Source organism: Pelobates fuscus, chromosome 8, assembly GCF_036172605.1.
Source record: "Pelobates fuscus isolate aPelFus1 chromosome 8, aPelFus1.pri, whole genome shotgun sequence".
NCBI classification, from domain to species: domain Eukaryota; kingdom Metazoa; phylum Chordata; class Amphibia; order Anura; family Pelobatidae; genus Pelobates; species Pelobates fuscus.
The window spans coordinates 75,418,811-75,430,709 of NC_086324.1; the positions used below are offsets into that span (position 1 = coordinate 75,418,811).

The 11,899-nt window shown below is 37.3% G+C and overlaps 1 protein-coding gene across 1 annotated transcript; it reads left to right on the forward strand.

The window, feature by feature from the left end:
• The first annotated feature begins 407 nt into the window (after nucleotides 1–407).
• LOC134570778 (putative methyltransferase DDB_G0268948) lies at nucleotides 408–11,272 on the forward strand. Its single transcript, XM_063428748.1, has 7 exons — nucleotides 408–442; nucleotides 5,074–5,184; nucleotides 6,412–6,572; nucleotides 6,695–6,908; nucleotides 7,445–7,545; nucleotides 8,647–8,784; nucleotides 10,899–11,272. The coding sequence occupies exons 2-7, from the start codon at nucleotides 5,074–5,076 to the stop codon at nucleotides 10,987–10,989; spliced, it is 816 nt and encodes a 271-aa protein (XP_063284818.1). The 5' UTR covers nucleotides 408–442; the 3' UTR covers nucleotides 10,990–11,272.
• Nucleotides 11,273–11,899: the final 627 nt, after the last annotated feature.

Here is an 11,899-nt window from a genome sequence, read left to right on the forward strand (position 1 = left end):
AAATTCCTTTTTTTGTTTACGTTTTGTAATTGACTCCACCCTTAAGGGGTTAACCACTAGATGATATTAGAAATGTAAACAAAATTAAACAGATCTTACAAAGCCTAAAAAAAAAAAAAAAAAAATGACATGTCTTTTCAGAGCATTTTGCCTTAGTGTCTAGAAAAGAATGAAATTATGTAGTAAAAAAGCTATTTCTATTGGTGTTTTTTCCTTTTCCAGTCTTTATAAAACATTCATTGGAGATGCTAAATATCTCTACAAAGCATGACTTACATAATACAAGTGAATTTAATTGACATGGTAATTGACAGTTTGACTGTTTAATTGAGATAGTAACTGGTTTTTCCAGCCTTTGTCAATATAAAGAATGCTGTTAGCGGCCACATATAAAGCAGCAGACTTGCTTTGTGGAAATTACTCCTCCACCAAGATCACACAGGTAAGCCAGAATCTTTTGCTATGTTTAGTGCAATACTCTTACTATTTGATGGCTCGAATTTATAGGGATGCTCTAGTCACCAAAACAACTTGAACTTAATGAATCAGGTTTGGTGTATAAATCATGCTCCTGCAGTCTCACTGCTCAATTCACTGCCATTTAGGAGTTAAATCATTTTGTTTATACAGCCATAGTCACACCTCCCCGCATGTGACTTACACATCCTTCCTAAACACTTCTTGTAAAGAGTCATCTAATGTTTACATTCCTTTTATTTAAAATTATGTTAAATTCAGAATTTCTCATCTTCACTCTAAATACCCCATCCCCTTTGGATGATCTCCTTTTAAAACTAAACTATTAGAAACAGCTCTCTAGTATACGATTGAGGTTCTATAATTGTGGCGTTTTCCTCTTTTTATGCTAGGCTCTCAGTAACTGTGCGGAAGTGTAAATTGAACAGTCATTTGGGAATCATTGCAAGCTAACATTTTCTGAAACTTTAATGAAAATATAAGATGAATCTTTCATATTAATTATACATACTATGAATAATGTGCATATTTGAGTTTAATTATAAATCGAAGGCTATGGGCGTGAATCAGCTAATGTTTGTAACAATCCAAGTAGAATCATAATGTTGTTACAAAGTCTCTCCTGCGAACAAGATTTGATACTTTATAACCAAGTTACTATCTTTTTTTAAACATATCTCAACATCCTGTATGAACTCCAATTAATTTGCTAAACCTATTGAGATGTAGGAGTTCACACTTTATATCAAGGTCTCCTTTTATCTATTAGCTTACTATTTAAAATTGTGATTCCGGTTCCCTCCATTTTTAATCACTGTTTTCTTCACCTTTTGAATCACTTTGTGTTTTTTATGTCAGATCGTATCAACAATCTAATGTTATTTAATAAAGGTTGTTTTGTTTTATTAAATATTGCTTAATGAAAGATTAATGTTTTAAGACTTGATCTCCCCTGTGTGTTAGGTCATATCTTATTTTGTTGTTGTTGTAGTGTTGTAGTTTTGAATACAGATGTTTTATGGTGTGAGGGGCTATGTGATCGGGTCCCTTTTGGCCAGTAGGACATTCTGGTATGCCCTGTTATTTAATGCATGGCAAATTACTTTTTGCACCAAAACAATGCATTAAATGAAAATATCTAAATGCCAGTTGAGATCAGTTGGTATTGCAGTTTATGATGCCTCACAGTGGACTAATGTAGAGAAAGCCCTGATGCAAGTTTTTTGGGGCCCCCAGTGCAAGAGTGGACAAAATGTTGATCACCATCTGTCTTACAATTCCCACAATGCTATTCCAGCTTAGGATCTACCATTTGCAGGATTGTGTTTGTGTGCATATATAGGTGTATATGTGTATGTATATCATTTAAGTGTTTTAATACAGGGGGTGTGTTTGTAATGTTTGGGTTTTATTGCATTAGTGTGTTTGCATGTTGTGTTTGTATTTGCTTGGATATATATTTGCTTGGATATATGCACATACACACATACACCGCCACATGCATGCATATTTACACAGATATACATACACATTATTGCACAGAATATACACATATAAACACACTGATACATACACGCAAATTCATATACACACGGACATATGCACACACCCTGACATATACACACATGCAGATGCACACCCTGACACACAGATACACACAGATACACAACATTAAGCAAATGCACGCAGAGGTGTAACTAGAGGTGAAAATTGCCCCAGTCCCTCCATGTCTCATTCCCACCCAACCCCTTCATGTTTCTCATTTCCTCCCTTCAAAGCACCTCCATGTATCATTCCCTCCACAGCCCCTCCATGTGTCTCATCCCTCCAAAGCCCCTCCATGTGTCTCATTTACTCCCCCCCAAAGCCTATCCATATGTTCCATTCCCCCCCTCCATGTGTCCCATCCCCTCATCCCCCAAAGCCCCTCCATGTGTCCTATTACTTCCCCCTCAGTCATTCCATGTGTTCCATTCCATTACCCTAGCCCCTCCATGTGACTCTCCCCAACACCTCCATGTGTCCCATTCCCTTCCATCAGCTCCTCCATGTGTCCCATTCCCTTTCTCCCCCAACCCCCTACATTTGTCTCTCCGCCCTCCCCTCCTGTACCTGTTTCTTGCCGTGGTACCCGTCTGTCAGGAAGGGCTCTCTCAGTGAGCACTTCCTATCAGACCGCTCAGCCACACTACACACAGGCAGGAGGGGAGCAGCACAACACAGGTCTCCCCTCCTGACGCTAACCTAGCAACTGCAGCCAGCCCCAAAGTTATGCCCTTAAGTTATACCAGTGGCCCACGGTTGCTGCTGCAGCCAGGTCCCCAGGAGTGCTGGGCCTGGTCACAGTGGCCACCCCTGCGACCATGGTAGGTATGCCACTGGATGCACACACACATGTACATGTATACATATACACAGATGCACACTCTGACACACACATACACACTGAGCTACATACTTACATAGATATACATACACATTAACACACAGATACACATATGTTTACACTGACACACTAAAACAGACACATAGATATACACACTAACACAAACACACTCACACACAGACTCAAGTGCACACACACTAACACATACACACACTGTGACACAGATACGCACACACACTCAATCGGAGTGCTCCTGTTCCTCATGCTGCCTATGTGTGCCTCTTACCTACCCGTGTGGAGCTCTCTAAGAAGCTGGGAGGAAGTGATCGTCTGTCACTTCCTCCTGGCAGGAGCTATCAAAGGGGCCCGGTCAGACTCTTAATGGGCCACGCAACCCAACTGGGCCCATTTTAAGCAGAAAAGCGATATTACTCTTTCGGTGGTCCTAAGTGTATGGGCCACCCGATTGGCCCCCTGGGGTTAGTCTTACAATTAAAGGCCTGGAGATTTTCTGTCTCCTAAAAGAGAACATTTTTTGGGATGTGGGAGGGGGTTGAGGGGGGAGGGTTTTGGTGCATGTTAAATGCCTCTGTTTCTCGTATGCCTTAGGGCAGTGGTTCCCAACCCAGTCCTCAAGTACCCCCTAACAGTTTAGAATCTAGGGATTATCAAGTTGTGTCTAAGGTGATTTAGGAGAAGAAAAACAAACACTTTAGACACAACAGGTTAATCCATAAATACTGGACTGGTACTTGAGGACTGGGTTGGGAACCACTGCCTTAGATCATAACTGACTTTAATTGTTCTGGTATTTGTATTTTGGGTTACCCCCTTTATAGGTCCTTTCAGACCGCCATTTATCATTTTAGGATAACATATTTCTGTTCTGCAAAATGCATCAATTATATTCTTTTGCCTTATATATTTATTTTTTTAATGCTCAGCATTGATATGTTTTGCATTAACACAGTTCTCTATTAATTCCCTTTTGCCCTTTTATTTATAAATCAAAGAAATATAATTAATTTATTTACAGATTTTAAGACATCAAGAGGAATATCCAGAATTAAGGGTAAGTGAACATTAATTTTTACCTTTACTTTTCCGTAGACATAACTTTTATATTATATCCACCTTTTTGACTGTGCTAGCTGGAAAAAATAATAAAAGTGACTTGACTATTGATAAACTCCTCCTATATATACACACCTGTGGCATTTAGTAGCCTTCTTTGTTTCTTATATTTTTTTGTAGTCTGAGTGCGCCGCAACTATTTATTCTCTCATTCATGAAGTTTTGGTCACAGCGGCAGCACCTTTCATAAAAATTTCAGGTCTCGGGAGTGCCCCCTATCCTTTCTCTGTTTATATTATATTTGGAATTCATGAATTCATGAATGAGAGAATAAATAGTTGTGGCGCACTCAGACTACAAAAAAATATAAGAAACAAAGAAGGCTACTAAATGCCACATGTGTGTATATATAGGAGGAGTTTATCAATAGTCAAGTCACTTTTATTATTTTTTCCAGCTAGCACAGTCATCTGCATTAGTGAGTATACTCATTTTTAGCACCAACACATTAACTATTTAGTTTTAACACTGTTTTTAATTGCTTTCATCACTTATGTTTGTATACTCACTATGCTCTTACTAGTATTTAATTTAACACTTTTATTTTTAACACTATGTCTATTTATTTGCCCCCCACATTTTAGTGTAGGACCCACCAATAATGGGGCACTTTGAAAGTAGTGGTGGGCTTAACAACATATGGCCATATGGTGGAACCAAATCCCCATATTCATACTTAGTTAGGCATTTTAGTAGCCTTCTTTGTTTCTTATATTTTTTTGTAGTCTGAGTGCGCCGCAACTATTTATTCTCTCATTCATGAAGCTTTGGTCACAGCGGCAGCACCTTTCATACAAAATTCAGGTCTCGGGAGTGCCCCCTATCCTTTCTCTGCTTACATCAATAGTGACCAAACCATAGATCCCCAGAAATTTTAAAAATACAACCTCCATGAGGTGTTGCCATTCTAGGGGCTATCAAAACATCATACAAATTGTAGTTTTACAATATCTGGGCATTTACATTTTAGGCCCCATGATTGTACATCATGTATAGGAAATGTGGTTATATTTTAGTGTTTATGGAGTTAAATAGGGAAAAACAATTGAACATTTTCTCTACCAAATTCCATTCAGATGACTGATCATTTATTTAAAAGCAAGGCCTTCTCATCCGTGTACCAGCAGTATATGGTTCCTGTGTCCAGTGACATCATGAATCTGATTTTCTCATATTTGAAGGAGAAGGTAACTTTACTCACTCACTGAACATTCCATTTTACAAGTAACAATGTGTAGTAGATGTTTGCTAACAATTTAATGGAATTTTCGCATTTCAGTTTTAATCTAGAATTTTGAATAATTGGTTTTGTATTGTATTTAACAATAATAATTATTATTTTTTTCATTGTATTGGCACAATACAGGAGTAGTGGCATAATGATATAGTGAAGACAGAATTGATTTTCTTGAATAAATATTCTCATGACATAATTTTACTCTCTGGAGTGGGTGCAGGTGTTCATCAACCCAGTATTCCTGTAATATTTTGTAATCGTCACTTCACTTATTATTACATTTCCCCATTTCTATAATGTTGTAAAGAACTGTGTAATAAGTTGGCACTATATAAATGCTAATAATACGGTAATAATAATATTAATAATTGGGAACACTGGGATGGAGAGGTGGAAAGAAATAGTACCATCTCATTTACCACAGTGTCACCATCTCCAGACTTCAGTTACTAATTATGAGAGAGATAGGGAGAAATGACACTTGCGTATAGATATGTCAGACACAGGGCCTCTGGGATAGGAAATGTATGACGTTGCATTTTCTCTACCTTTACAATTACTATCTATATAACTGTTCTCTGAAAGACCATGTTGCACAGAATGAAGATCTAAACTGGTGGAGTAAGGAAGAGGCTAAAATTGGAATGGTTCATCCAGTTCTGTTCTGGTTTCAAGCCCCAGTCATATTTGGAAAAGGGCAACAAGCTAATTTTCTAGCAATGTTGTAATCCTGAGAGTCCTGGTTTGTATCCAACATAACTGATCTCATGTTTGTCTCCTGAAAAATAGTGTTTGGTGATCTTATTTTACTTTTTATACATCTCAGTTTTTTCTACTTGGCATCTTATACTGTACTTTAAAACAGCATCCGAGGCTTAACATTGGTGATTTTTTTATAGTGGGTTTAGTTTTATGTCTAACATTTTAATAGAAATATTAGACTAAGAGAACTGGAAGCACAAAATGGTTCAGCGTAAAACTGGTTTACATCACTCAGGGCTCCATGATCTACAATCACCTGTAAAAGTTGTGTTAAAGACCCCTCATAGTACAAATTGTTTAACAGTTTTAATAATAACAAAAATAAATGGAGGAAATAAAAGTGCAAACATCTAAATAATTTTAAGTAGTGTACAACATTAAAATCTATAAATAAAGCCTTTTTCCTGTTCTGCAGAAAAGTAAACCGTATGATACAGCAGTCGATGTTGGCTGCGGTACTGGGAGATATACAATGCCTCTAGCAAAAAGGTTCAAAAAGGTTATCGGTGTAGACATCAGTGAATCTCAGCTTGAGGAAGCCAAACAATTCTGTTCCTTGGAAAATGTAACTTTCCAGTAAGTACTTAAAATCCATTCATCATTATAACCACCTACACTGAACAGCAGAGAGAAGACTTTATCCCTATACACCAGATTCACTAAATAACTTTGTGTACGTATTGTGATGTCTCTTGTAGGGTGGCTGCTGCTGAGAACCTACCCCTAGATGATGCATCTGTGGACCTTGTAAATGCAGGACTTGCTGCTCATTGGTTCAATGTGGAAAAATTTGTGCATGAAGCAGTTCGAGTTTTAAAGCCCAACGGCTGTCTGGCAGTTCATGCTTTTGTTCCAATTTTTAAATTGCAAGATGGCAATAATGATGCAGCGCTAAATGTTGTTATGAAGCAGGTAAAAAAACTAAATAGCTTTCAGTAAATATTCCATTGCAACTTGATGGGTACATGGTTCTGTTCTAGCAATTATAGAGCTTTCTGTGTTACTCTACTTCACCTACATGATCCCACAGTCAATACTACTTTTATGCCAGACCACATGTATACACATAGAAACTGATAGAGGAGACATGGGATATTTGGGATAACCTGGAGCAGGGCAAATGAGCCTAACAAAACTTTGACCAAATATAGGAAACTGTGGTAAAGAATATTCTCCAGAATTCAGGACAGTCTCCATTGAAGACAGTTCCTTGTTCAGTCTCAGCAGTAATTCCTCAAATGCCTAGGAAAAAAACACCTGAACTAAAGCATATAATTGTGCCTGACTTGTAAAGTGGTTATGGTGTTTCAACAGACCTTTGAAAACAGTGTGAATTTTCATGTGCTTGTTGTGTGTGTGATAGTAGGTTGTTTTTCTTTGTTTTTTTTCCTCTCTCACAATAAGTAGTTTAAGATCATCCTCAGCTGACTAAACTATTTCCTTTGCAGTGTTTAGACAAAATGTCAGAATTCAAGTACGAAAACAACAATATTATGCATCACCAGTATGAAGAGGTGTTCAATGCTATACCATTAAAAGACAAGGAGTGGTAAGTACATCTGTTATCTCAAGCTGCTGTAAATATTTTGTTTTCCTTAAAATGCCTAGAAAAATGTGTTTTGTAGTTAACATTCAGCACTCCCTGACATTGCCTAATTATTTTACATTAACACACATTTTACATAGGACAAAAGTGAAATGATAGCACATTTACATCCATTGCACCCCAACCCAAAACCCGCCTGATTTAAGTACTTTAGAATGAACAGCTCCATTAATCCAATAAAGGGACACTGTAGGCAACCAGACCACTTCTGCTCATTGTGTCTTAACCCAGTGTCTTAACTCTGAAAAGGTAATTTTGCAATTGTGAATAAACTGCAAGAATTACCTGCTAATGTTAACTCCTCCTCTTGTGGCTGTCAGTAGAGGTAGAGGTCAGTAGAGGTACTTCTGGGTGGTTAGACAACTTTTCGGCACCAAAATGATGCTGGACGTCTTCACGCTATGCATGAGGACTTCCAGCATCACCGTAATCCTTATAGGAAAGCATTGCATAATGCTTTTCTATAGTGAAATCCTAATGCGAGCGCAGTCATTGCCACTCATGCGCATTAGGTCTTTCCAGCTGGCTGACATCTGCAGGGTAGGAGTGAAGACGGACTAACATAAAGTAGTGACATCCATGAGAATGTATATAAGTTTCTATTTTAGAAAAAAAAAATATATACATATATATATGTTCCTATACATGGGCATATCACATGTTGCGATTCTTGTGAATAATGCAGCTTTTATTATATTGATGAATTTTACACATGAGCAAATAACAGTTAAAAAATGGGGTAGTTTCACTGTAAAAATATTTTGACTTCTTAATAAAAACATAATTTGAATGCATATTGGTCTCCTATGCTTGCAGGGGTCATTGATGCTTATAACTGGTACACTTTTAAAATCTTATGACTTTCATGATTTTGTATCAAGGTATTTGCAGTTCCCATTCGCTTGCTATATTTGACTGTCCCCTTTAAGATTTAAACTACAAAAATCCAAATGAATGGTCCATGAGGTATCTAGAACCATGTACCCATACCCAGAAACCACTTTGTACATGACAGTCCTTATAAATACATGTTTTATCTTACAGGGTTACGGACATCCCCGTTGTATTTGAAATGTCTGTTGAAGAAATATTAGGATTTTTTCAGTCTATATACATGTATCAAGAATTCCTGAAACATGATAAAAATGAAGCCATCAGATTCCTGATGCATCTTGAACAGAGGTGATGTATACAGAGTAGAATTGTGATGTATACAGAGTAGAATTGTGATGTATACAGAGTAGAGTTGTGCACAGTGGGAAAAATTCACTCTAGCCAAAAATAAAACTACTTTTTTTTACCCCAAAATATTTCATTTAGTTCAGGACCTCAAGCTCAAAAATTTACTGATAAAAAATGGGCCAATCAGTGTAGTGCAAACTATATACACAATAGAAATACTATCTATATGATTTTCAGTACATTGATTGGTACATTTTCCCAACGCTTTGGTACAAGAGACAAAAAAAAATTACAAAATAAAGGGGGGGGGGAGCAGTTTAACTCCCCCGCCCCCCACCCCAAAAAAAAAAAAAAACTACATTGTGTGTGTGTGTATATATGAAACCAGGGGGCTGTACTCATCTGAACATGCATAAATGGGGTGCTGCTGGGAAAATTCATACAATACACAAGATCCAGCGCACTCACTCATCTACTCTCTCTATATATAAATAAATATATATATATATATATATATATAATATATATATATATATATATATATATATATATATATATATATATATGTAGATATATACAGGTGCCTCATTCCAGAGCCCTATTTAGCCTTGTACTGCAGAGCAGATTTCTCCCCTCCAAGCAAGTGGGTTAAACTCATAAGAGCAGATGTTAGGTTGTTAGAGTAGGACCTGCCAAAGATGGGGTACATTGACGTTGAGGCAGACTTATGCAATGCATGATCAAATGTTTAAAAAAAAAAAAAAAAAAACTAATAAAATCTGTGAGCTTGGAAGTTGCTGTTTAGTGAATGAGTGTGTGTGCGGGATCTTGTGTAATATATATCATTTTTATAACATTTTTTGCACCATGGGTAGAATTAAACATGTTTGGCCTTTGTAAACCCACATGGTGGTGATATATAATTTGGTTGAACAGAGAATGCACAAGACTAATATACATTTCTTAATCAAACTTATATAGGTAATATAGTGACCACAAACTGTCCTCTATCAAAATACTAACTTAAAAAGTATAAAAGTTATTTTCACTTAGATTTCCTAATTCTCTAAAAATTCTCACTTTAGTATATAATCTGACAATAATTTGGGGCTTCTAAAAGAGGTGGAATTTAGGATACAACAGAGTGTTTTGCAACAAAAACAGAGAATATGAGAACACTGAGAATGGGCAAAAGCTTTAATAAACTCAGTAGCTTGCCCTTCGGTTAGTCCCCACTCAGGTCTCAAAAATTTTTTTGCTCACTTGTGTCATTACAAAGAGAACCTATACCATTTACAGATCATATTGATCCCACCCATAAGGGCAGTCAAGAACCAAAATACCGGCAAGTTTCTTTGCACAAGTGATAAAGCAACCCCGGCAGTGGTGTATTTTGGATTTGTGCTGCCCTAGGCACGACTAAATTCGGACACCCCCAAAATCTAAGTTTTGTCCCCGCAATTCGTGTCAAGGTCACTTTTTTTAACTGACAGACACATGCCCTCATTGATACATGCACTGATATACACTCACTGACAGATACAGTCATTGGTACACGCATACAGTCACTGGCACACACTGTTTATCCAACACACACTTTCACTGACTGACACACTCTGACACACCCACTCACTGACATGCACACACTCTCAGATACACATAACATGACATACACACACTGACACACACTCACAGGCACACCCATTCTCACTGAAACACACACACACTTTCACTCGCTCACAGACACACACTGACAGCTATACTCAATCACAGTAAGGTGGACAGTCCCAGAACACGAGGCATACAAGGCATTTGTCTGGGAGCCTGGGGTGGCGTTTTTTGGTGCCCCCCTGAAAGTGTCGCTCTAGGCAAATGCCTCGTTTGCCTTGTGGTAAATACATCCCTGAACCCCGGGACACTGGGGAGGTATGCATATACCAGACAAGGACAGACTGGGACTAATCTGGGTTTTTGGCTCATTGAAAGGCAATTCACAATAAAATGTTATATGTAACCTTTATATAACTGTCACTATGCATGTGTTTGTAGCTTGCAATGATTTGTATGAAAGCATGTTTGTTTTTCATTATGCTGACCCATATCTCCCTCTACAGGTTCCGTGACATTCTAGGAGATGGATATGAGTCAGCCCTCATTAAGGTCCATATCAAACACTATTGTGTCCTAGCCTGCAAATCATCATGAGTCTGGAGAAATAATGGACTGGGGAAGAGATAGTGTAGCATGTGTCAACACTTTCCTCTTGTATTCAAAATGTGTAACATATTTAAAGCTCAACAGCAGAACAAGGAACATTTAGCAGATAAATACCATTATTTTCTGCCACATGATAATATTCCATCACACGATGGAAGAGCCAGGAATGAGGACACGTAAGCAGGAAGATTTCCAACTCTCCATATATATTTGTTTTTTGTCTCAACTGCCACATTCAAAAAATTCATTTATGGACACCAACCATCGGTAACATCCCTGTTGCTTTTGTAAAAGCTCTCATGTTTACCGCATATATAAAAGGTATGTTTAATGTCATAAAACTTACAATAAAATATATGTAATACATTACAATACGTTCATGTAATCTTTAAATAAAGAAAATATTGACCTTTGTTTGAAATGCTATCCCTTATTAGATAAGTAGATATAAAGAGTTATGTCTTTATTTCAAGGATAAAATAACAGCTGCCCTGGTCCCCATAATTTTCAGGGCCCACAGTTGCATTATCTCAGGCCTAGTTGTGTCAAAATTGCCCGGGGAGGCCTCAAGGGATCTTATAAATACAGAGTACATTGCTTGTTATCCTATCACTGTACACCAAGACAAATTACCCTGTGGCTTTTGCATGTACAAAATGCTACACAAACCTGCATCCTTAGCCATGCCAACTTATGCCTGAAATACTTAATTATAAAATGTACAGGGAGTGCAGAATTATTAGGCAAGTTGTATTTTTGAGGATTAATTTTATTATTGAACAACAACCATGTTCTCAATGAACCCAAAAAACTCATTAATATCAAAGCTGAATATTTTTGGAAGTAGTTTTTAGTTTGTTTTTAATTATAGCTATTTTAGGGGGATATCTGTGTGTGC